The 27,624-nt window shown below is 40.9% G+C and overlaps 1 protein-coding gene across 1 annotated transcript in view; it reads right to left on the bottom strand.

The window, feature by feature from the left end:
- The window catches only part of DGKI (diacylglycerol kinase iota), a 428,692-nt gene that overhangs the window by 241,568 nt on the left and 159,500 nt on the right, over positions 1-27,624 (bottom strand). The window contains 3 exon segments of the mRNA XM_038559441.1: positions 3,809-3,865; positions 5,205-5,279; positions 26,727-26,822. Coding sequence (XP_038415369.1) covers positions 3,809-3,865; positions 5,205-5,279; positions 26,727-26,822 — 228 coding nt within the window.

Genomic DNA, 27,624 nt, shown 5'->3' with positions numbered 1-27,624 from the left:
GGGCAGAACAAGGTGCTTTGATAAAGAACACTGTGTAACCTATTCGGAGGAAGTAACCTGTTCTAGAGAGGTAGGCTGGGGCAAGACTACGCAGGGCTTAGTCTTCCAGAGACAACTCATGCAGAGACAACTCATGTAGAGACAAAGAGTTGGGTTATACTCTAAGTGCTATGAAAACTAGTGGAGCATTTTAAGTTAAAAAAAAAAAATTACAGGATTGGATTTCTGTTTTAAAGATCTCTCTTCAATCCCAATGGATTAAAGGGAAAAATTAAGGAATCATGAAGAAGCTATTGCCATAGTCAAAAGACATCATGATGTCTTAGTCTAGGGTGCTAACAGAAATGAAATAAGTAGATGATTTGAAATATATTTTATAAATAAAATTGTTAGGGTTGGCAAATGAATTAGATGTGTTGAATACATCAGAGAAGGAATCCATGATCTCCCAGTCTTTTTGACTGAGGAGCTGGATCAATAGCTATCTCATTTTCTGATGTGCAAAAAATTTGAAAAAAAAAAAGATTTTATGGTGATGTTCATAAAGAGTTTAGTTTTAATGTGTTATGTTTGAGATGGCCATGATACATTCAAGGGACATGTCAAATGGAATTCCAAGAAGTGTGGACCAGAACGTAAATTTAGGAGTTGTCAGCTCAGATGTGATTTTTAAAGCCATGAAATTGGATGAGATCTCCCAACAAGAGTGCACTGAGGGAAAATATGGCCAAGTACCAAGCCCAGAGGATTACATAGGAATTGGGAGGAGTGAACAATGAGTGGGAAGGACACTCCAAAGAAACAAGGGGGGGAAAAAAAAAACAAAGAAACAAGGGGAAAATTAGGAAAGAGGTCATGACAGGAGAGAAATATAAGAATGGTGGAATAATGGTTGAATAATGGTTGAATAATTTGAATATATTTGAAAGAATAAATATGCAAAGAACAGACAACATCTAATGGATTTGGTAACTGGGAGATTCTGGCAACATTGAAAAAAAGCAACTTCAGTGAATGGATAGAGTGGGAACCAGATGAGAACAGGTTAAAATGACTAGGTAGTGATATAATGAAAACAATGATATAGACAACACTTTCTGGATGTTTAGAAGTGAATGCAAAACTGAGAATCAAACAGCAGTTAAGATACTGATGGTTAAGAAATATTTTTGTTTTATTTTTAAGATGGGAGATGTCAGAGCATGTTTACGGTGATGGAAATAACCTAGAGGACTGGTGGAGAATGGAAGAAATATCAAGTCCTTGTTACAAAGACAAGAGCAGGTGTTCAAAAACACTTGTGGAGGAGGGTCTGGCTTCACAGAAGACAAGTGATACCACTACTAAAAACTAAAAAAAAATATAAAACCCCTTGCATTAGAAAATAGTACCTATAAACACAATCTAGAGAGAAAGAGAGAAATGAAAGGACAGGGAGCTAAACGTAGACATATGGATCCTGGGTTGGAAAGTCATTCAGTTCATCTTAAAAACACAAAACTATTCCTTCTACTGTCCTATAGGAATTTTTCCCTTCACTAGAACTCTGAGTTCTCTTCTGGCCAATGCTATTGTGCACTTGGATGGCATTGAGGGTACCCACAAGCCTATCACTCTTTTGCACTTTCCTCACCCTATATATGGCCTGTCACCTTCCTGTTGCTGACATAATGGCCAAATACAGTGGGAGAAGACAAGTGAAAGGGACAACTGTATTTCCCCGCTCCATAATCTCCACTCCCAAACTACCCTCCTCCCATGTTTTCTCCCAATCTTCTTGTATTTGTAACAGTAACAATAAGATCATTATTTTTTCAGTGTCTTCTTCATTATCATTAAGATGTCATTGACCCTCTCTGTACTCACACTTCTCTGTTCCTTTTCTACACATTCATCTATTCTCATAACTTTAATTACTATCTATATGTGCTAGTAATTCACAAATGTCTTACCTCTAACCCAATCTTCATAGGCTCCAAACTCATATACCCATTCAACTTTCTACTGGGCATCTCCAACTGAGGCTCAAGGACACTGCATGCTTGAAAATTCTACCTCTAAACTCATCACCTTACCTCTCCAACCCATCCTCAGATCAACTCATTTTCCAATGTTTCATTGGCTTTCCAGGCCAGAAGACTGGTTTACTCTGGGCTCTGCCATCTCCGTGTCCAGTATCCAATCAATATTACTCATAGTTCAGATCACCACTAGAGGAGCTCCTTAAATTCTCTCCATGCCTCCAATATGGCTGCTCTTGAACTGTATGGTATTCCCTCCACACTGTAGCCAGAATAATATATTTCATTTAAAATAGTTTAATGCCCCAGGGCACCTGGGTAACTCAGTTAGGGTTCTGACTCTTGATGTGGCTCAGGTCATGATCTTAGGGTTGTGAGATCAAGCCCTGCATCAGCAGGGAGTCTGCTTGGGATTCTCTCTTCCTCTCCTTCTGCCCCTCCCCCATCTCTCTCTCTCTCTCTAATAAATAAATAAATTTTAAAAAATAGTTAGTGTTCCACCTAAATTACCATGATGATAAAACAAACTTGTAGCACAGTGACAAGGACTTTTGTGTCCCAGCCCCTGCTTTATCCCTCAGATTTCACGTTTCTGTTACGTTCTTTCTCATCTTTGAGCTTGGAAGCATGTGCTCTTTCTGTCTAGGAGGCTGTTACCTCCTAACCACCCTCCCCCTACACACACCATCACTTAGATAACTCCTCTGGGTCTCAGTTTGCTTGCCACCTCTTCCCGGAAGCCCATTCTCCAGTGCCTTACCTCTCTTGCCTATTTATCAGTACACAGAGCTAGTTTGAGGAGTGCACCAGCTGGGAAGATTTCCAAGGGGCTACATCTGTATGTGGAATTGAAAATAATCTCATTGGGAATGTAAGTGAAATGGAGAAAGTATATTTTACAAAAATGACACATCGCACTTTCTCTTACGGAGAGCACCATATACAACGGTAACACTTAGGCACCTAAACAATTTTCTAAGAAGGATGGATTCTGTTCATTGCAGCCTGTTGGAGAGTGCAATCTGGGGCCTGGAGCTGGGCTATCCAGGATAGCACAGGAGGGCTGAGACCCTCTACCAACCGTCTCACCTTCTCTAACTTCTCCTCATGTGCTCAGTCTCCTCGAAAAGAGCTACACAAACAAATATGACCAAAGTGCAGCTCTCCTCCTGTCCTCCCGTCTGCTTACCACCAACAGAGCAACTGCTCTTCATTATGATTTCCTCTTTAGCTGTTTGTCTTCACAACTGGGCTGTGAGGTTAAGGACTAAGCACTGAATGTGGTTCTTCCATTTACCTACCTACCTACTGACTTAACAGGTAAAAACACTGCAGTTCAGAAAGATTAGGTACGATGTCTCAAATCACACAGCATCTAGACTGGTATAGAAATCAACCTGGCTCCCGTGTTCGTGGGAATACTCAATAACCATGCAGCCCCCTGAAGAGCTTCTACCCCCCTCAAAATTGAAAAATGGAATTAAAATGGACCAAAAGACAATAAAATTTTATTTACTTCTTACCTCTTCAAATTTATCACTGCCTCTCCACCTGCTCATGAAAACCTTAGTTCCCCAATGCATTTCATGAGAATAATAAAAGGCAATATACACATGCTGAAGAGACTGGGAGATTCTACTGATGGTATTTATTGATGTATTAACGAGAAACCCATATGGAATGGAGGGAGCTAGACTTTGGTATTTAATTACTGGTGAATATCTATCAATCCAGTAAGTCAATGGGAAATAAAGGTGGTATTTAAAGTCGAGCTCTGAAACACTCACTTCTCTTGGTGATCTTGAGCCCCCTTCTCGAAATGTTGGCTTACATCTGAAATTAATCTGTCATTTAAAAAGAAAAGTGTATTACATTAGGGATACGCATCAGACTAGATTGACTTACCTGAACAAATCAACAGCGACACATATTGAGACTACAAAAGCCCCAAAGAATAAGGAACACAGTTTAACACTTGAAATCATCACCCTACATAATCTATATAGATCCCAGATGATCCTCTATCTCTAATCCACGTCTCTTTATTCTCATTGATGAAATCAACATATCTTTAAACAATAATCCCCTTACACTATAAGTGTGAGAAAAAGATAAAGAGTAAAGAAAATATCTAAGGCAGCTGAAATCACCCAGTTATGTTTCAGATTTTAAAAGTAGGACAACATAAACTTGAGAAATATTTAATATGATGATGATGATTCACACACAGAAATTTTTCTTCAAGTCTTCAGTACTGCCTTTTTTTTAGATAGGCAGGTCTCCTGGTAATATGTGCATCTTCTTTAGTTACTTGATAAGGTGAAAGGAGTATAGAAATGAAAGAGGACATAAGTAAATGGGGTTGGAACAGCAAGAAGAAAAAAATATGTATATGTATACATATATGTATAAATGTTAGTAGTCCTCCCTACAAAATAGCAGCTAGCAATAATCGGTAACATGTTCATGAAAATAACGAATGTTTCAGGGGATGAAAATATTTCAACACGTTCACACATGGCAGCTCAAGAACATATAACACAGACACTCACAGGTGGAAAGAGAGGAGAGCAAGAGGCCAACAGACTACTCACAGCTGGAACCTCCCCTTTCCTGCAAATACCCAAATGGACCGCAGAATCTACTTCTTCCAGAGGCAAGACACCGGGGAGATGTTACTTCCATCCCACCCACACATTCATGCTGCCCCCCAAGAAAGGACAGAGAGCTGGCTTCTGGCCGGACTCTCTTCCTTGTAGCTACTTTAAGAAGAAGAAATTCACAAAGGTCAGACGAATCTAAACAATTATTTTTAAAGAGCTTATAGATTTTTTTTCTTTAAGAAAAAAAGATTCTATGGGTGGAAAATTCTATGGGTGAATAACAATTTTGTCACTGTAAAAAAAAAAAAAAATTGTGTGTACCAGGCTTTTCCCTCTAACCTCACCATTCCTCCTCCCAAGAAGCAACATAAAATGTTATCGAATTTACCTTCAGCAAACAATAGGGCGAATTAACCTTAAGCACTGCTTTTCCATTACTAATCTGGTAACAATGTTGGTATTTCAGGTTTTTTTAAAAGGGCATTGTTTCGAAAAAGTTGGCAATAGGAACTGACACCTGGTCTTAGAAGCCCAAACACTTGCAATGTAGCCCACGCTGCAGCAGGTGGTGCTGTCTCACCTTCTCTAGCTGTTCAATGCAGGCAGCGTGGACGACGATTTTACAGACCGCACACTTCCTCCTCAGGGCCGATTTCTACAACATTCAATTCAAAATACAAGAAGAAACATTAACAGTCTGTTCTGAAAAGTCCCTTGGCATTAAAGAGAATATACATAAAGAAGACAAACATAAGCAAATTTAAAACATCATCTGAAACATTTGATAATATGGCAAGCTTCAATCCCTCAACCCACCTCCTACCTCCGTATCTCGAGGACTTGGGGTGGGGGGGCTAGATTTTCTCTCCAAAATGTAATACTTATGATAGCTGCTATATATTGAGCATATAATATGGACCAGGCTCTTTCTTCTGTCATTTCTAAGTTTTATAACTGAACAACAGAAGCATTAGTATCCTCCTCTTTTGTAAGTTTCTTTTTTTTTCCTTAGTAGGTTTCTTTTTGTTTTTGTCTTTTTATATTTTTACTCTGCTAGTTAAGCAGCCCGACCAACATGCAGAATTAAATCTAAATTCAAAATAGGCATTCTTTAGTGACTGCCAGGAATCGACATTTCAAGGGGTCAATCACTTTAGGCTTCTATCCCAGGCACAAAATCTCTACTAAGCTACTTGGGTCTTTACCCAAATCTTCAGCAAAGTAATAAGAGCAGCCTAACACTTACACCTGGTAATACCAATAGGCAGTAATAACAGGAGCAGGAACAACTAACACAAATGTAGTTCTCAGTCACTCAGGCACTCAGAAGCACTTCATGAATAGTAACTCAGTTAACCTTCAACAACCCTAAGAAATAGGTAGTATTATTTTTAGGATTTTTTTTTTATTTAAAAAAAAAGGATTATTTTTTTATTTATTCATGAGAGACACAGAGAGGCAGAGATGCAGGCAGAGAGAGAAGCAGGCTCCCTACAGGGACTCTGATGTGGGACTTGATCCCAGGACTCTGGGATCATGACCTGAGCCAAAGGCAGATGCTGAACCACGGAGACACCCAGGTACCCCAATGGGTAGTATTTTTACTCCCATTTCATAGATGAGAAAGCTACAGCATAGTAAGTGATGCACATGAGGTTTCATAATTAGGATACTGCAGAGCCAGGGAGTCTGGCTCCGAGCTCATGCTTGTCTGCATTATACAGTTTGGCCTGACAGACAGTATAGTTTCAATGCACAATAAGAATACTTTTGAGGTGCATTTTTCCTCTAACAATAAAGAAAAAAAATGAGCAGTGGGGTGAGAGAGGAACAGGTGGTATCTCGATACTCCAATGTCCTGTAAAATCCAAGCTGGAAATGTTCAGGCCTCCCTACAAAGCACACGCTAAAAGGTAGGTCTGCATGAATAACTGGAGTTTGAGCACTGAAAGCAGCTTAATATAACAAAGCTAATCTGTGAAACAGTGAATCAAAGCATCCAAGTGTGAAAGGCCTGAGTCCTTATTCTCAGGAAAGGTGCTAGTATAGATTACTGGCAAACTGCTCTCTTTTGATGTGTGGTTTCCCCTGCTGAGATATAATTTTTGAGCCAAAAATTGAGGTATTGCTGCTACTGAAGAAAATTAGAAGGACTGCAAGCCACCCCCTCGGAAGGGGCAGGATCAGAAATGCAAGCAACTCTAGCCTGCTCTGTCCCAGATGGTTCCATGCGTTCAACATGGGGTTTGCATGGTGCTCTGTGCCTTCTACAAGGCACCCAGAACCCTGCAGCATCTCAACTTGCAGTCTAGACACCCACTGACTGAGGTTTAGTTACCTGCTTGTAGATGGCTCTCCTCTGCCTGAGGAAAGAACATGGTCTGGAACATTAAGTTTGACAATCAATTGATTTTGCAAAGAACAAAGGATAAGGGAAACCCAAGCATCTAGCTACATGACTGGAAAATCTCAGCTCTATTACTGAAAAGACAGGAGAGGGAGGAGGACGAGGGGGGGGAAGGGGAGCACAAACAGTGGTAGTGGTAGAAGCAGCAGCAGCACTCGAAGCAACAATAGGATTCTAGTTTGCAGAATGCCCATGAGCAAATTCATGTTTTTCTCCCCTCTCCTTCAGATCTTCTGGTACAGATCACTGATGCAGCACCACCTGCAGAGAATGCATGGGGCAACTGAGTCATATAGCCAATCAGAGTTGTAGTGAGGCTATGGAAACTGGAATTGATTCCAGCCTACTCATCATCCACAAAACCCCTGGTAGATTACACTGCAGACAAACAAAGCAACTCTCCTCACAGTAGGCACCACTGATGGGTTATGATTTTTAAGCACACTGGACAAGCCTCCCTCCTTATCAGTAATTCTTGCTTCAGTCTGGCTTTGCACCTGCAGAGCTCCAGGGACTCTGGGAGGCTCCTAAGAGGTCACTGAGGATTGTAGGAAGAGCACCAAGCAGGCACAGGGACCCAAGAACACTGGGTAAAACCAGAATATCTCTTCCTTTCCTTGTTTTCCGTACCAGGATTCTAAATCAGAATCTCTTTTGAGGGGTACCTGGGTGGCTCAGTTAGTTAAGCATCTGCCTTCAGCTCAGGTCACAATCTCAGAGTCCTGGGATCAATCCCCGCATCAGGCTCCGTGCTCAGTGGGAAGACTGCTTCTCCCTCTCCCTCTGCCTGCCCTCCCACTGCTTGTGTTGTCTCTCTCTCTCTCTGTCAAATAAAATCTAAAAAAAAAAAAAAAAAAAAAAAGGAAAGAAAGAAACAAAGAAAGAAAGAAAAGTTTTGGAATAAGGTATCTGGGCTAATAGTAAGAGTTTGAGAATCACAAGGTTCAGACAAGTTATCTCTCAGCTTTCTGGAACAGCATGTAAATATGTCAACATCATTCATAGAGTGTAATTCAAGTGCAATGTTCTCCAGATGATAATGTAGGAAATAAAATGCTGTAAGTTATAAAACCAACATTATTTAAACAATATTGAATCTTAAAAAACCCTCCAAAAATATAGACTTTCATGCCTCTAGAACCAGAATATATAGACCATAATCTAAATTTTTCTTCATAAACACTCTAACATGATGCATTTTACTATGAAGAACAGTTATTTTTGTTTTCTTTCTGACAGACTAGATATACTTTCAATGTTGTTGTGCCTGTCTTTTGTTGCCTTCTATTTCTTCAGTGACAGCTTCTAACAGTTAATAATCTAAAAAGTGGGTAAAATTCAACGTGGATCGAACTGGAGGGTATTATGCTGAGTGAAATGAGTCAGTCGGAGAAGGACAAACATTATATGTTCTCATTCATTTGGGGAATATAAATAATAGTGAAAGGGAATAGAAGGGAAGGGGGAAGAAATGGGTAGGAAATATCAGAAAGGGAGACAGAACATAAAGACTCCTAACTCTGGGAAATGAACTAGGGGTGGTGGAAGGGGAGGAGGGCGGGGGGTGGGGGTGACTCGGTGACGGGCACTGAGGGGGGCACTTGACGGGATGAGCACTGGGTGTTATTCTGTATGTTGGCAAATTGAACACCAATAAAAAATTTATTATAAATAAATAAATAAATAAATAAATAAATATAAAAAGTGGGTAATTGAGGCTTATGATCATATGCAAAATCAAGCAAATTCTGAATGAAGGGCTTTTTCAATAGTAATAAAACACATGGAATTTAGTTTCTCAAGTGACAAAAACTGTTCCAGTGAATCAGAAATTTTAACTCCTGACTTCTTGGCTTATGACTATATTTTGACTGGTCAAAGTTATTCAAAATAGCTAGATGATAAGCTTTTGGGCAGAAATTGCTCAAAACATACAGAATTTTTGTGCTAGGTTATTTTACAATTTTTAACTGCAAGATTTAAGCTAAATACAAAGTTAAAAGTGTCAGAATATAGACTTTATTTACATTTTCTTTAAAAAACCACTAAAAAAAAAAAAACAATCACTGAACTCTTATTTAAACCAATGCTTCACTCTTAAAAAGTGATGAATCAAAAAAGGTCATTAAGGGATCCCTGGGTGGCGCAGTGGTTTGGCGCCTGCCTTTGGCCCAGGGCACGATCCTGGAGACCCGGGATTGAATCCCATGTCTGGCTCCCGGTGCATGGAGCCTGCTTCTCCCTCTGCCTGTGTCTCTGCCTCTGTGTGTGTGTGTGTGTGTGACTATTATAAAAAAAAAAAAAAAAAAAAGTCATTAATTCTACATATGTTTACAAATTAAAATTTTAAAAATTTAAAAACTCACTCTTTTCTATGAATTTAAAGGCTAATCAGACTTACTGCTTTGAATATCAAGTGATTTCAATGCTCTTACTAAGGATTTTCTGATTTTGTCAGTATTCAAAGAAAATATTAGGAGGAAATACTCGAGTCCTCAGAGCTGGCATGACAACCCCTTCTCAGTCTCCCTGTTTCAGAAGAACTTAGAGACCAAAGCCTGCTGCTGGCCAAATAGAGTTTGGACTTGCAGCATCTCTCCCCAGAGTTCCCAGGGTTGGGCTCACAGACTTAATGCAAGGAGTCACTACTTCCATCAGCTCTGTCTCTACAATGAGGCTACACTGATAAAAAGATGAATGGCCAGGGAGGGGTTCCTCTGGGCAGGAACCCAATCATACTGGGATCAGGGAAGGAGACAGAGGAGGCACTCTGGGGAAAAAGACTTAATGGAGCACAGAGTTGGAAAGAGGTGAGGGGATGGGGCCAAGGGAATGGGCATCAAGCTCTGCCTAGCAATCTTCTTCCCAGTGATTCCTTAGCCCCTTGGCTTACCCCAGATCCAAAGCATCAGGCTGAGGAACAGAAGCTAAGTGAGGGTTGAGAATTAGGTAAAGAGTAAAAAGAAAGCAAGGCAAGAAGAATTATATCCTCCCTTCTTGCTCCCTTTCAGACACAGAACTCAGTCTATGGGGTGCTTTGGTGGGAGGGGCCACCAGGAGAGGCAACAGAGCACAGGTAAGGCCATCTTTTCTTCCTCTCCAAGGAGAGAATGGAATGCTCAGTAAAGAGGAGGGAGGAAAGCTCCTAAGCCTTTGGAGTGTCAGGAATTCGGTGTCCTTTCAGTGGGGATTGCCTCTATGGGCAACGTGAACCAGAACACTGTTGCTGTGTAATCCAAGGTAAATGAAAACAAGAGTTCTTTGATTTATTTAAAAACCTAATTAGAAGAAAAGACAAGCATACTTGGCAAGTTCTGCTTCTCTGGGGATCCTGGGATGCAATCTGTAAATTGGTATTAGGAAAAATGAAGAATGACATTATCTGAAAGTTCCATTAATGTGATTTGAGGGCCAAGCACAGCCTCCAATGCCACTCATGTTGGCTCCTCTTTTCCTCAAACAGAATGCAGGACACTTCGGACAAACCAGGAGGGCAGCTATCTGAGGTCTCAGTGCACCCCTATTGTGGTTCTTCATTACATCAGTAAGTCTATGACAATAGGATTTCAAAATCCCAGACTGAGGAGCAAAAACACCACACATGTGGAGCAGTCTGTGGCTCAAGGGTAATCTCAAAGCTGTCTCCCAGGGTCTGCTACAAGATCTCACTCTGTGTTAAAGGGGTCAGCCTTCAGCCTAAGGATTGTTGGCCCATGTTGGAAGGTCAAGACCCTCATTTGCCAAAGTCCTATGTGTTTGTCCCCTGTGTCCTCTGGATAGACAAGGGCTCAAACCCCTCCGAGGGAGTCCCCCACCATCGACACCCTACATTCTAAATGCCAGATGTACCTCAAAATATCTGACAGAGAAAGGAACAGGAACAGGAGGTTGGGTGGAGGACTTATGTAAAAGAGAGTGCACAAAATTTGCTCATGCAATGCTCAAATACATATCAATACACCTAAACCTGCATGTGCCAGTCCTCTGGAACCATGATGGTCTGAAGTGTCCTGCATAAATTAATTTTCCATGTGGCAGAAACAGTGTTAACCACTGACTTTTCCAAAGCATATCTATAAACATTTAATCAAGAAATACGTTTAACCACCACTAAGAAGATAAGGCAATGCTAAGTGCAGTGCAGGAATTAAAGAGGAAGGAGCTTCTGTCCTTCCTAAGAAAAGCTGGCAAGCCACTTGAGGCAAGGAGGACTCAGCCGGGAGGGTGGGAGGAGGTCATTAACAGAGAAGGCCACACATGGCTAGATGCTAAATGACCAGCTCAGACAATGAGAGCCATTATTCAGAGGATGATAAAATCTCAGAGGCTGAGTCAGTAAGAAGGACCTAACAGAAAAACAAATGCTTGAATTGGGCCTTATAAAATGTATATATTTCAAAATTTGAGGACACTTCAGTAAAGAGCCTTTATGTAGCAGTCACTGATATCTCGTATAGGAATGGAGGCTGGCTTTGGCATGTTTCACGGGGTACAGAGTTGCTGGGCTCACAGGTGTCCACTGGTGCAAGTTCTTGGGTGCCAGGTTGAAACTTGGAAGTATGGAGACTTCTACGTGTGTTCCCGGCTGGAGGTTCAGATGGAATAAGGTGTCCCCAAGTTGAGGAGTAGGAGAAATGGCCATATTAAGAAGCCACAGGAGCTGTGTCATAAGGGGCTGCAAGACAAATGGCAAAGCAGGGCATCCCTGGGTGGCTCAGTGGTTTAGTGTCTGCCTTTGGCCCAGGGCATGATCCTGGAGTCCCAGGATCGAATCCCATGTCGGGCTCCCTGTAGGGAGCCTGCTTCTCCCCCTGCCTGTGTCTCTGCCTCTCTCTCTGTGTCTTTCATGAATAAATAAATAAAAATCTTTTTTAAAAAAATGGCAAAGCAGAACTATTCCCAAGAGGCCCCAGGGTTAAAAATTGTAGAGGTATAGGGGTGCCCGGGTGGCTCAGTTGGTTGAGCATCTGACTCTTGGTTTTGGCTCAGGTCATGAATTCAAGGTTGTGAGGCTGCACACTCAGTGGGGAGTCTGCTTCTTTCTCTCTCTTCCTCTGCCCCTCCCCACACTCATGTTCTCTAAATAAATTAAAAATAAAATTTTAAAAAATTGTAGGTTACAAAAAGTAGGAGATTCCTCAGACTCCTAAAATCCATCACCAAGTACACTACTGGATACATACCAAGAGCCTAGTAGACATTCTGGAAGGAAAGGAAAGAGGAAAGAAGAAAGATTTGTAGAGAAGGGCTTTCTCTCTTTCAAGCCCCCAAATCAGCCCCAATCTGGAGAACTGGTGGCTTTGAGATCATGAGACAAAACCTTCAGCAGGACAGAGGCATTCTCACAGTAGGCAACCCCCAAAGAGAAAATGCGGTACTTTAAAGGAAGAGAAGACCTCTCCACACAGAGGGAAGATAGGGTAGAGGCTTCGCAGTGATTACAGCAGCACCACCTTTGTGTCACAAATGAGATACCTTCTGCAGAGCCTTGGGGACACTGGATGGGATAGCTATTGGGCAGAGGACTGAGGTCTTACATAAGTGGGTAGAGTTAAGAACAAAAAGTCGGTGCTATTGCTGCTCTTGTTATACTACCTGTATGTACAGGCTAAATTGGAATCTGTACTTGGATGATGGTCATGGGGGTGGGGAGGAAACACGCTGGACAAAATTGGGGCCAGCAAGTAGGCCAGGCTTCCCAAATAGAAGTCCCGGTTAGGTGATGCAGATCAGGCCAGAACGGCAAATCCAAGACTACTCAAATCCTTAAATCTAGGCTGAGCAGTACAAATTTTAATCTAATATGCAATGGAACGCTGACAGAGTTGTTGAGACCAATGTGGCCAAAAATAACCATTTAATCTGGTGGCAAGATGTCGCACAATCTGAAAGCAAGAGGAAGAAAAAAGGAGATGGGACAAAGTAATTTATTAATTCAGTCAATCAGTAAATACCAAGCGTATAGTAGGTGCCGAGCTCTGGGGATACAGCAGTGAGCAAAGCATTAACAAAACATTTTTTTTTATCTCATGGAGATAACTTTATCCAAGAAGAGAGAGAAAATAAATATGATACATAAATATCATATGTTGGTAGATATAAGTGCTAAAGAGGAAAATTAAAGAGAGAACCAGAAATAAGAGAAAAAAAAACAAGAGTAGAAGGAAGCTGTAGTTGGCCAGGAAAGGTCTCAATGAGAAGATACATTCTGAGGAGCACCGGAAGGAAGTGTAGGAGTTCGCTTGCAGATGTCTGGGGGGAAAGCATTCAAGGCAAAGGGACCAACAGCAAGTGCAAAGCCCAGAGGCCTGAGGGCTTTGGGATGTTTAAAGAGTGACAGAAGGGCCTGAGTTGTCGAAGTAAATGAGGTAGAGATGAGGCCGGATAACAATGGCAAGGCCAGATCACAAGGGGTCTTGCAAATCATGGTTCCGACTCCACAGTGATAACTCACGTATTAGGCAATTAGGTACTGAGCTGAAGTGACAAAAACAAAACAGGAGTGGAGGCAGAGATGCACAAGTGTGTAAGTGATAAAGTAGACCCCTCTCCAGTCACCTGCGGGCCTCCACTAAAGCTTAACACAGATGTCTCCTACTTGGGCCCGTAGGTCTTCCAGTTGACGGTCTTCCAGACGGCCAAGGACGGCTTCCCTCCTACACCTTGACCAGCCTGCTGCTGGTGTATGCCGGCTGACTACACATACTACAGTGCACAGCGTGTTATGGTGCGGATTGCCTCTAAAGTCCTGCAATAAGCCTCACTTGATATGCTTTTCAAGCAGCACATTGTATCGTGTTGTAAAGAATGTGTATCTGAAGCAATGTGTGTGTGAAGTGTTTACATTTCTAGAGACCCGCTCTCCTGAGTAACCTCAGATAGGCCTATAAATCTAGAAGGTCACAAGAGCCACCTGAGCTCAGGCACAGAGGTGTTGCTTCCACAGCTTCTCTGGAGACACATAAAGAAGTGCCTTCTCCTGACTGTTTCGACACAAATAAAAGTCTTATATTTCCTCAACTGATGATGTTTATTTTTCATGTGAAGGGAAAGAAAACCCAAATCTTAGAGCAGAAAACTGTGGAAGGGAACAGACTGGGTGAGCTGAATATGAGAACTAAAACATCTTATGAAAACCTTTCCTCCTCCTGTAAAGCAGGCAATCTGGGCTCACCGGAGAAACCCTTAGGTAAAAACTAAATTGGTAGAAATTGTGTTGATTAGCAATGTCCACAATAGCCAAACTGTGGAAGGAGCCTCGGTGTCCATTAAAAGATGAATGGATAAAGAATCTGTGGTCTATGTATACAATGGACTATGCCATTAGAAACGACAAATACCCACCATTTGCTTCGATGTGGAGGGACCTGGAGGGTATTATGCTGAGTGAAGTAAGTCAATCGGAGAAGGACAAACATTATATGGTCTATATGGGGAATATAAAAATTAGTGAAAGGGAATAAAGGGAAAGGAGAGAAAATGAGTGAAAACATCAGTGAGGGTTACAAAATATGAGAGACACCTAACTCTGGGAAATGAACAAGGGGTAATGGAAGGGGAGGTGGGCGGGGGGTTGGGGTCACTGGATGATGGGCACTGAGGGGGGCACTTGGCGGGATGAGCACTGGGTGTTATGCTATATGTTGGCAAATTGAACTCCAATTAAAAAATTAAAAAATAAATAAAAATATTTACCCAAGAGAAAAAAAAAAGAAATTGAGTTGATTCAAAGATGAAATTATTGGTTGGTTATAAAGAGTGGCATCTTGTCTTATTTTTAACATTATATTAAGATTGGTAAAAGCTACGGTCAGAGTGGCACAGTATTCACTTTAAGTGTGGGGGCCAAGGGGGAGATATTTGCCTATATCTTAATAGCTCGCACTTACAATAAAATTTGTATCATATTCTTTAAGAGTGGTTAAAAGTGGCTAACGTTAGTGAATTCAAGGCATTTTTCTCTAGCGAAAAAAAAATTGATAGGTACTGATGGGTTGCAGTAGAAAGCTACATGTAGAAAATCTTAGGAGGAGTCCACATCGTGGAACTCAGTTGAGTTTAACTAGTACACACACTACTTTATACATCTATGCAGAATTTGGGTGCAGTTAAAGAGATAGGAAGCAAATATATGTTGCAGTTGTCACTTATGGAAAGTAAGGTGCGTGGTCTGATAAATCTGTGTAGGTCTGATGGAAAGGTATGTACACAGGGCTGCTCTGAGAGACTGCTGGGCTATGGGATGCTCAGCATGTGCACTCATGGACGGGTACAAGTTTGCTCTGCTGCTTACACATTCGTTCTGCCGCCTTCATGGTCCTGATGCATTAAAAAAAGGATTTCAGGACAAAAGAAAAAGGGATTTCAGCCTAATGAGCTAGAAGAAATCTTCAAAAATCCATAATTCTATTTCCCACTCTTGGTTGTCATTTTACCCAAGGATACTTGATATTTCCATAACTATTGTTATTGACAGCCTCTGTACTTTGTTGCTCTCATCTCTTGTTTTACCTTTTTCTCTTCTGCCTGTCTTTTCTCTTATTTCTTTTTCCCCATTCATTTCCTCTATGTTTCTCAGCTTAGGTGCCAGCAGGTCCTAGCTTATATGACCACAGCCAGTCAATGGCTTTGACTTTATTGTGTGCTATCTTTCTATTTTTGTTTCTTTCAAGATGACTTTGTGGCTGCTGCCTGTTGAATTTTTATACTCTTTTCAAGTGATCTCAGGTCAGAGTTGTTGTACATCTTACAGATTAAATGAAGTGTTACTATATGTGCAAAAAATGTATGTAAATAGGATTATAAGAAGACAGACACTAATAAGTAGATATTTGCACAATAACTCTACACACCCAAAGATGTACAATTATGAATTTCAAGGAAATAGATACAAGAATGGCTGGACATACTACAGAAGTCATAATAAAAATTAACAGGAAATGGTGTGCCTATGTTGTGTTAATGGCTCTCTCTAGTTCTGAGGTAGTTTGTCAAGTGTGTAGAGATCTGAGGTTCAGTATAAACTAGAGAACACCAAAGTCTGCCTTTCATTCCTTGTGGGTGTGATGGCACCACATACATTCCCTAACCTGCAGCATGATTCCTAACATGTTCTCATTATCAGTTTACATCATGGAAATAGAGGAATTTTGTTTGTTTGGGTTTCTTTTTAATTCACAGCTTGAGATTTCTAAAAAATAATTTAGATACACATGCTTTAATATGGAATACTGTACCTGCTTAAGAAGCCATATTGAGCTATGGTAAATAAGCTATTCTTTCATTGCCATTTCTTATATCCCAAGCTCTTGGTGACATAATTAAGAGAAAGTCTTCCAGCCAATCTAGCCCAGGGGGACCACTATTTCAGCCACAGTTCACCCAATGCTATATCCCCAGTTGGCACCATGGCTTTTACTCACATACACACACCTACCTATACCATCCTTCAGTGAGAACATCACTACCACTGACGGTATTTACCAGTATGGCTGGTAGTAGAATATATGCATTATGTGCACTGTCATCACAGCCCACTCCAGCCATGCAAGGCAGTACTTCACCCATTTTACAACAAAGGAGGTAAGACCCTATGAGATTGAACAACTCTCCCAAGATAGATTAGCTAGTGAAACCCAAGTCTTTCTGGCTCAAAGCTACATTTCTATTACAACTTACTATTTCCTTGTCATTTTACTAGTGAAAGATTAGGGGAACAAGACTAATGAAGATAAATACATTTGACATTGCTTCAGATGATCCATTCTCATGAGAGCCCCATGGGGATGGACTATAAGACAACCATAACATGACCACCTATGTCAAGAATGGTAAACACCCAGCCTCTATCCTCCATGAGAACCAAATAAAATGGGCTGCAATTGGCATGGCACAGGCTATACAGGGGTTTTAACCACAAGAGCCTGCTAAACAATGAATGTTGAACCCCCTGCTAAAGAGCCTGAGAAGTAAGGCAAGAATTCAAACATCCTGGATGCTAAGTATGATGATACTTAAATGGCAGGGTTCGATCTGGTGACAGGCATCCATGTGTGCATGTGTGTCTCAGTAATACCATCACTGAACTCATTCATTCCAGAAAATGGCAGGATAACTCCTGACTTTAGTCACTGCTCTCAGAACTAAGGATCCAGGACAGTAGAACACAGGAAACAGTCTCTGAGCTAAATGGAACTTGTATGTTCTAGGATGGAGATACAGGCAAGTAGGTAAGTGATTAAAAAAAAAAAAATTGAAAGTGATCCATGCTATATAAGATCAAGAGAATGGAGAAGGGCCACAGAGTTGAGCGACAGACTGTCAGCTGGGATCTCACTTCATGAGCTCCATCTTCTCTTTTATTCAGTGAGAGTAACGTGCTGATCATAAGGCCCTCCAAAGTTTGTACTCGGGCTTTGGCTCGGGATCAGTTTCTGACAACCCATTGCAGCCACTTCCACTGAAGGAGTAATGACTGTAGTGGAAGATTTTTACCATGTGTTCGTGACTTGCCATGCTGTTGATTGCTGTATATGCATGATCCCATTTAAGTTTCACAACAATGGTAAGAAGCAGGTATTGTGCACATTTTGAAGATGGGAAACTGAGGCTACATGATAACCAACATCACACAACCAGGAAATCCCAGAGCCTAGATTCAAAGCCAGGTCACCCTTTGATTCCACAGCCCACATGCCTCCTCAAATGAAGTCATCAAAGCAGGCTTTTCCATTTCCGTGTGTTTTTATGACACTACTTTCTAAAATCTCTATCTGCCTGGTCTATGAGATAGGGACCAAAAATAACAACAAGCTCCTAACAATTAGAAATCATGTCTACTTAGAGGCTGGTAGTAATTCTGGGGAACATCTGATACAAATAATGCTTCAGCCAAGACTGGGGCCTCTGAGCAACAAGACTATTGGTTGAATTCTATTTTCTGGGTCTCTGCACTGAGAACAGTGGAAAAAGCAAAAACATTTCTATATACCTGGGCATTGCCTAGCTGAGATACAAACCCTATGTTTAATTAGATGCAAATTATTTTTATTAAGTAACAGGACCATGCCAGTATGAAATAACAACAACTGCTCCACACAAACACATACCCACAAACACCGCCTCAATCTAAACTTATCATTGCAGAAGAGATGACAATTATTCTCAGAAGCCCAAACTCTTAACAATAAAATACATGCTCACGTGCGCTCTCTCTCTCTCACACACACACACGCGTGCGTGAGTGCACACTTGTCTTAATGAAAGTTTAGTACAAAGGCAAAATAACAGAAGATAAAGAACAGGTATGAAACTCTGTATGGTTATTTTCTCTGACATTCCTTCACCTTTAAATGGGAGGCAACTGCCTCGATGACCAGCCCAAAGGGTTCCTGTTATTGACCAACATTGACAAGTCCTAGGTAAATGCCATGATGTGAGCATTTCTAAGGTTTCCAGTGAATACTGGGATCCCACATGATGCCAGTAGCTGTTCTGTGGGAAAAATAATGGATTCATCATCCCTTCTCCCAAGGAAAAACTTAGAAAATCCTGCATACTTTATATCTTCTTAGAGCTTCATAACATACATTTGTATATCAAAGGTGTTCGGTGTTTGCTAAACTTATTTGGTCATAAGTCTGCTTTAATAAACAATGCACCGTATTTTTTATAGGAGTTTAGTGCTCTCCAGAACATGATTTGGTTTAAAAAAAAAAAAAAAAAACAGACTGTGCAAAAAGCCAATGATACTGTTGATCCATGGTCACTTAGGAGGGAAGAATCCTAAAGTTTCCTGGGCTCCATAGCACATCTCTGTCTCTGTTTCATGAAGTGGGCAGGAACAGTACGATATTCCCCTCAAGTGCATGGACAGCACTCTACACCAAATAATTACACTAATAACAACAATGATAGCTATAATAGTAACAATGGCTAATATTTACTGAGGGCCTGCCACATGCCAGATGCAGTTTGAAATGTGCACTTGGATGATCTCATGCAAATGCCCAACCATCTGGCCAGACACATATGGAGTACCATCACTTGCACCCACAGAACCACCTCACTCCCTTTCTCCACTCACGTCCACTGACCACAGGGTCAGGAGCAGAGAATCTTTCTATGCAAATGTTTTTCAAAACAATTTTTGTTGATGGCTCGGCTCTCCCTGAGTCATCTGGATTCATTAGCTCCTCAATATCCTAATGATGGGAGAGACCTCTGGCAGAGAGCAGAATTGGCAGCTCCCTGGAGATGGCATCTTCAAGGCTGGCACCCAAACAACAGAAAGTTGGCTTAGCCTCCTGGGCTTTATTGCCACACTCACAGTTCCCTGCGACAGCCCACACCCGACTCAGCCAAGCTGCCATCTGGGGGTATGGCCCGCCCATCAATCTGCCACGCTGGACAACTGGCATGTGAGGGATCAGCAGGCAAGCAGTCCTGATGCATTCTGAGGCTTGAGTCCAATGTTGGTGCTCTGTGGTATACACCTGCCAGACCTGAATGCACAGATGGGCAGAAAGGCCTCACCAATGTGTGCTGGACACTGCTTTGCCTCTTCACCCACAGAACAGAGATGCACATGAAGAGCATCTGCACTCACTGCTGTCTAGTGTGTCCATATTCTAGAGATGAAATAAACAGTGTGTGACCAGGTTCTGCATCTTTTTAAAAAAAATTTTTTTTTAAGCAACAAAAAGCTGAAAGTGTTGCTCAAATAGGGCAGGAAGCTACCGCACTTGTACTCTAACAAGTTTCTTCCAAGGATCCAGTGAAATGCCCAGCCTCCTTGTGAGCAGAGGCTGTGATATTGCAATGAGACTTCTGGTCTACCAATAAGGAGACACAGCCTAGGAGATGTTTTCCAGAATGGGTTACTTTAGTTTGCACACTCGTTTCCCTATCCATGACCTAGGAAGATTATGGATATTACACACATAGCAGTAAAATGACAGGTAAAAGTTTAAGTCTCAGTGTTGGGGTTAGCAGAAGAACCCCAAACGTAAAGTCTTCTTGAGAGCAAAGTCCAACTTGATGCCATTGAAATAGAAGTAGGGACAGGAGAAAACAAGAAAGGACATTAATGTTTGTCAAGTAATTTAATCTCTCTACCAATTTTTGAGAGGCAGATACAATCACTACTATTTTACAGAAGGACCTGGGGCTCAGAGAAGCTGGGCAGAGCTAGGATATTAATCCAGATCTGTTTGTCTCTAAATATGCATGGTTCCTCACTCTCCACATCCCACCCCACATCACATGGCCTCCCTAATGCAATTTGTTCATTTACTCAATAAAACTGTATTTGTTAAGCTTCCCAGCAACATTGGAAGACACTTTAGAATGAAGGTCGTGGGGGAGAGGGGTGGCCATTTTTGCTAAACTTTACCCACAGGGAAAAGATTAAAGCAAAACGTATAAACAAAACAATTACAAAAGGAAAATAGTACCCATTAGCCTACCCACAAAAACAAGGTGACATAAGCCCACTTAAAAATAGAAAAGATATCTGGAAACAGCACTCTGAAGTCTGACAGTTCCTTTTTTCTCTCACCCAACCTACACATTCTCACTCACCTAACGTCTAACTACTCTCTTCCCCGCGGTTCTCAGCTGCGGGTACCTCCCTGCCTGTCTGCTCACTTATGCAGAGAGCCACAAATGTCTCAATGAAATCTTCAATCAAGGCTGTTTGAAATATACCTCTGGGTGTATGCCCATCTATGAGTCTCGCGGAGGAACCCATGTGGCCAGATAAGTCACCATACAGGACAACTATGGTATTTGTTTCCCGGGGCTACCCTAATGAAGTATCACAAAGTGGGTAGCTTAAAAGAACAGAAATACATGAACTCACAGTTCTGGGCTAGATGTCTGAAATCAAGGTATCCACAGGGTTGATACCCTTCTGAGGACTCTGAGGGGCCATCTGTCCCATGCCTCTCTCCCAGTTTCTGATGACAGCCTGTGGTCTGTGGTGTTCCTGAGTTACAGCTCCATCACTCCAGTCTCTGCCTCCTTCTGGTGTATCTCTGTGCCCTTCTCTCCTTAGAAGTTCATTTGTCACACTGGAAGAGGCATCTTAACTAATCATGTCTACAATAATCCTATATACAAATAAGGTCATAATCTGAGGTCCTGGCGATTAGGAATTCAGCATCTTTTTTGTGATACACAATTCAAGCCACAACAGCCACTATACACCAGGCGCTGAGACCAGTCTCTTCATTGGGTCCTGACACTCTTTATGAAGTAAATGGTAGACTTCTCCACCTACATGTGACAGCAAGGAGTCATCTGTAGAGTTATTTTGTTTTTAACAGATTCACACCCAGTGCCACCCAACAGAGTGGTAGATCCAGGCTGGTACCAACCACTTTAAGAAACAAAATTAAGAAGTTTTTATAAGTTCACAGTGCTCATCCAGCACTAAGAACCACCGAGGCTGATCTTAGTGACCATAGTTTAAATCAGGAAGTGGAGGCAAAGTAGGTGAAATTTGTCCAGAGTTCACTCTACACAGATGGAACAGGTTTTCTTTTCTTTTTTTTTTTTTAAGATTTATTTATTTATGATAGACACAGAGAGAGAGAGAGACAGAGACAGAGACAGAGACAGAGACAGAGACAGAGACACAGGCAGAAGGAGAAGCAGGCTCCATGCCGGAAGCCCGACACGGGACTCAATCCCGGGACTCCAGGATCGCGCCCTGGGCCAAAGGCAGATGCCAAACCGCTGAGCCACCCAGGGATCCCCAGAACAGGTTTTCAAATCCAGGTCAGGCTCACAGAACCCATTTCCTTCCTACTTCCCGCATTGCCTATCTCTGTCTCTCGTATAGAGGCAGGTTGAGGACCAGGACTACGGTTATTAGGTACCTCAACATAGCAATGTAGGCAAATGTCATTTCAGTGTAAAAATAGGTGTGCACTAGAATGTGCTCTATTGATTATTAATGGAGGCGTGAATTTCTTTAGAAGCAAATCTCTGGCTCAACATCTTTGTACATACGATAAACAAAGCCTGGGAATAGTTTCTCCAGAGTGCACCTACCGGACCGTGATAATGTCATTTCCAATTAACTGTCACTCTCAACACTGTCTGCAGTTTCGGGTACTGTACTCAGCCCATAAACTTTTACAGAATAATAAATGAATGAAGAAATGTCCTCCTCAATAAATAGCACCAAATGAGAGTGGTCCTAATTGGAATTTTATTTCAATTTTTCTCCCCCCATCATTGTGTTGGGAAACAGTGATCCTTCTGCTCCCATTTCATTACTGCTGCATCCCTTTCTCCTCTCTAGACCAGAAAAAGAAACAGTTACTAATTTGGGGACTGTTGCTGATTTAGGAACAACTTTAATTCCATTAAATTTCTGCTCACAGACATTCTATACTATTAAATGTTGCCACTAGAGAAATGCAGAAGATGAAGGATTTTAAAGGTCATTTGGTTCAGCCCCAAGGCTTTGGAGCAAACTCTCCTACAAATGTCTTAGTGTCCTATGATGTCACTGCCTTGCTTTCAATACCCTCCAATATCAGCCCCAAATATCAGTCCATATGGTAGCAGGAAGTCTTGGACTTGGTTTCAAATAGACTGTTGCAATGTCCCTGTAAGGTAGAGTGACTACCTCAGTGTCCCTGATGCAGTTCTGGTTTATAGTTAATGTTACAGCACCTTATAACCAGCAGCTTCTTTCACCCTCAAAGCTATCTTACGTTAGAAGATTTATTATATAGCCATGCTTCATAAGCACACAGACATTTATAACATGCACTCCAAGTTTCAGTTCAGAAGACATGAACACACACAGCCCCCATCTTTCCTTATTTCCATTCTTACCTAACACATGCCCTTTGGTATGCTCATGCATGTCTGATGATGACTCCTCCCTTGCTCAAAGCTTGTTCCTGTCTCTGAGTTTGCTAATGTTCCCTTCGTTCCTAAATGTTCCCCTGCCCCACTCCACTTACATAAATCTTACCCATCTTTCAAACCGTGCTCAAGCCCCACTGCCATGAAGCCGCCTCTGTCTACCTCAACCCACACTGATTTCTCCCTTCTCTTAACTTCTACCCATGACATTTGCTTTGCTAAAATAAGGTAAGGAGTGAAAGGCACATCTCTGGGAATGGACTCACTCCTCCTCCAAATGCTGTGCCTGTACACTGTTTAGAAGCCTCCAGGTAGTACCTGGTAATGGTAATTTGGTCTTTATCTCAACAGGTTGGCTATCTTCAAAGATGCTTCATTAAAAGAAAGGAGAATATAATGCATAATCCATTCGCACATGCTTTTTTCTTACAAAACTGTTGTTCAGCTAAGAAAGCTGCAAATAGAACATTTAAACTGGAGCCTCTCTTGAAGATTAACTTGCCTAACCTCTTAGCCAAGCATATGTGCACACCCCCACACCCCCTACCCCCACCACAGCATCCTTGAAAGATGGTCATCCATCTTGTTGGTAAACACATCATTTGAGCCCATCTCTCCAGATACCTTGGTCCTTTGCTGGACAGTTCTGGTTGTTAAAGTTCTTCCTTATAATAGAGTATTTCTCAAAGTTAAGTCTGTGGACCATCTGCACCATAGTTATTTGAGGTGCTTGCTAAAATCACAGATTCCCAAGTCCAACTCTGGCATATTGAATCAGCATTTGGAGCATTTGGAGCAAGGAGAGAAACAGTCATTGTTAACAGGTTTTCCAGGTGATGTTTATGAAACATGTAAGATTCACTGTTAGAGTCAGTGGATTCTACACCTATAATTTAGTTCTACTGTCCTAACTATGGAGAGCAAGACCCTTCCATTTTCTTTGAGGCATGTCTTCAAACACTGGAAGAGATCAGTTCTCTCTACTTCCCCTCATTCATATTCTTTTGCAATCCAGGTTATTTCACTCTTCTTTCTCCTACTACCTCTTCACACTCCTCTAGGTCTTTTCCTGCTTGCCAAAGTCCCCTTCCCCCACCAAATATGCCCAAATGAGAGAGAGCACTAGATTTGTAATGCTTTCACGACATACTGACAATTTCAGCAGTGCAGTTCACCCTCGGATGATGTAGGGGTTAAGGGTACTGACCTCCTGTGCAGTCAAAAACCCACACATAACTTTTGACTCCCCCAAACATAACTACTATAGCATGCTATTGGCCTGAGGCCTTACTGATAACATGAACAGTCAATTAACACATATTTTGTATGCTATGTTATATACTGTATGCTTATAATACAGTAAGTTATAGAAAACATTAAGAAAGCCATAAGGGAAAATACATTTGTATTACTATACTGTATTATTCAGAAATATTTCACATATAAGTGGATCTATATGGTTCAAACCCATGTTGCTCAAGAATTAACTGTATATCAATTTACACTTCTACCAGCTGACAATAAGAAGATCCATTTAGGCTTAAACTAACCAACAGGTATTACCATTTTGCAAATCTTTGCTTATTTAATGGGCACATGATGTTGACTCCTCACAATTGTTTTGAGTACCTTTAAAAATATTTTCCACATATATACTGGCATTTGGTAGCTCTTTTGTGAATTGTCTGCCTTTTCTGTTATTTTTTTGATTTTTAATTCATTGTGTCGATTGCTACAAGTAAATTCCTTCAATGCATTATCTCATGTAATGCTACAAACATTGCTCTCTTTACAGAAGAAACTGAGCCTTCAGGAGTCTATGATGAGGAAACACAGATCTTCTACTTCCTCACGGATTCATTCCTCTTTCATCATTTTTTTTTTTTTTTTTTTTTTTTGGAGGAGAGCTCTTCATCTTCCAGACACATTGTAAAGTGAGTTAATATTGCTGAGCATTAAAGATGAACTTTGGAGAAAGACTCAGAAGAGCACCAGGAATATTCACAACTCTGTTGTCTCCTACTTACACTTACGATTTCCCTTATTCTTTTTTATTTTTCCTGGTATAGAGATAATAGTGATCAAGTTATAATCAGTTGGTGGGTCACGATGCTACCCAAGGTGTAAGGTTTATCTACATATATATGCCAAGAGAGGTACTGACCCTAAATGACTACCAGAAGAGGATCAAAGTGAGTAATTTGGAAATGATGTAGAACTCCATAACAAATTAGAGTATCAGTAGAAATCGTTCAAAAGCAAGTGTTTGGAAGTAAAATTGTCTTTCATTTTTTTCCATTTTATATTATCTGATATTCCAAGACCAGTGTTTATGCAATTAACTAAGATCCTAATGTTAATTCATTATTTACAGCATTTCAGACCAAACAGCAGAGCATCTCTGGGTTTTTGGTTAATTTAATCAAATTTTATGCAATTATACTTTAATTAAAAATATGTATGCAGAAAGTTGAAACCCTAATATTTAAATCAATTGAATTTACAAGATTAAGAGAAATGAAAACAACTAAGTACAGATCTGAGTTGGAAGCACAATTAAAATAATTTCATCCTATACTCTCTTTTTCTAAGAAGGTAGCCAGTGCCCAAAGGACAGGAGTTCTCAAGATCACACAGTGAGTGGTAACAGTGAGATTCAAATTGAGACCCTCCCTATACAGCTGGGCCTGTCACTGATCTTTGTTCCTAACTTCACTTAAAGCAACCCTGGTCCTCTAAACTCTTATGAAATCTCCCAAACAAAACCTAGAAACCAGTCGTCAAAACAGCTAACTCAGTTTTTAAAGTCTTGTTCCACAGGCTTTGCAATTCTAGGCAGCCTGATAAAAGTCCTTGAGGGCTATATTCTTCTAAAAGCTGTAGTGAAAACTCAATTTCTTCCTTATTAGTCATTAGTAGAAACATATTCATTTGTAATTCCAAAGTCCTGCATTTTGCCCCCAATTTTTCTTTCATGTAATAAACATAATGAAAAAGAAAAAGAAATGTATTATATGTCATTTATGAGGCCCGTTTCCCCAAATAAGAAGGAACCCCTTTTTTTTTTAAATTTCTTCCTTACTCTTCTAGGGTTCCCATTACTCTCTTTCCAAATCGATAATTTTGAATTACATAAAATTTAAGTTCACTTTCTTAATACAATTTTAGTTCCTCACAACTTAATGCCTGGCAACCATGCTCTTTTCACAGAACATAAAGACAATCTTGACATTTATACTGATGGTTCTAAATAGGGATATGAAGCAAGTTTTAAAAAGCATGGGCTATTTCAATGTATTTGTTAATTGTCCAGTTTCTAGAATTTTATCCTCCACAACTTGATCTGAATTCAGGCATATGGCAGAGATATTGTGGGTTCAGTTTTGGACCACGGCAATAAAGTATCACAATAAAGTGAGTCAAATGAATCTTCTGGCTTCCCAATGCATAAGAAAGTTATGATTTACACTATTCTATAGTCTATTAAATGTGCAATGCCATTAAGTCTAAAAAAAAAGTACCTACCTTAAAAAATACTTCATTGTTACAAATGCTAACCATTATCTCCGCTTTCAGTCAGTCATAATCCCTGATCACAGACGACCATAACAAATAATGAGCCAAGCCCTAAAGCCATTAAAACCGACCCCTTGAAAGCCACATTAACTGTCAACCGTCTCACAAGGTACAGGCTCTCTCAAACCTCTCCTTGGAGATTCAGGCACGGTGGCCTCTGTGCTGCTGGAAGACTCAACTTGGTGGCCCTCCCAGGGGAAGGTGAGAGCCCAGAGGTCCGAGGAGCACACTCACTGCAAATCTGACTTGGCAGTTCTCTTCTCCCAGGTAGCATAAGTCTCCTGAGACATTGGTCTCCAGCCACAGGTGCTCTCCGTTCACAGCATTCTCCTGGAAGGAAAAGATCCACCTGAGTTCAGTTTTCTTTTCAGGCATCAAGGGGGGAGATCTCAAATTTAGATTCTGGATGCAAGAAAATAAGCGCAGCCCTGGAGATATGGTTGGTGTTAGTCCTATCAAAATTCTAGAAACAGAATAGATATTTGGGAAAACTTTGTCTGAGCCATAACTAAAACAGACATTAGGCCTATAAAAGCTTTATCCACAGATGCCGTCATCTGTGAAACATATTTTAAATAAAGGAAGAAAAATCCCTCACATTGCTCAATGGAAGGCCATATTTATCCAGGCCCAACACTGCACAGCCCACAACAGTTGAGACCAAAATCCTATTAAAAGGTGCCTTTACTTAGTAAATTAGCTAAGAAGAAGGATAGTGGTATTAGAGTACTTTAAAGACTATTTGAAGCCATATGTATTATCAGTAATGGGTAAATTATATTCTAAAGCAGAGGCCTCTCAAAACTTACTTTAAGTCACTGTGTACTCAAAGCATAATGAATTTCTACTCATTCACACTTTTCCTACTTCAGTACATCTTTTACCCATATAGTTCTACATTCCTCAAACGGAGTGATTTCCCTGCTCCTACATAGTCACATCTGATGGCAAACAGAGGTGCTGTGATGGGTGACATAAGTACAATAATCTGATGTTCAGGAACACATACTGTTTCATTGGGATGGGTGGGGGGAGTATAATACTTTAAAACAGGATAATGAATAGGATGCCACCTTCCTTCTGGCACACTACCTCAGAAACATTGTGGATTTATGTATTAATTGTGAATTTT

Source organism: Canis lupus, chromosome 16 (genome assembly GCF_011100685.1).
Source record: "Canis lupus familiaris isolate Mischka breed German Shepherd chromosome 16, alternate assembly UU_Cfam_GSD_1.0, whole genome shotgun sequence".
NCBI classification, from domain to species: domain Eukaryota; kingdom Metazoa; phylum Chordata; class Mammalia; order Carnivora; family Canidae; genus Canis; species Canis lupus.
Note: the sequence above shows the minus strand (reverse complement) of the source record. Positions and strands in the feature narration are given on the sequence as shown.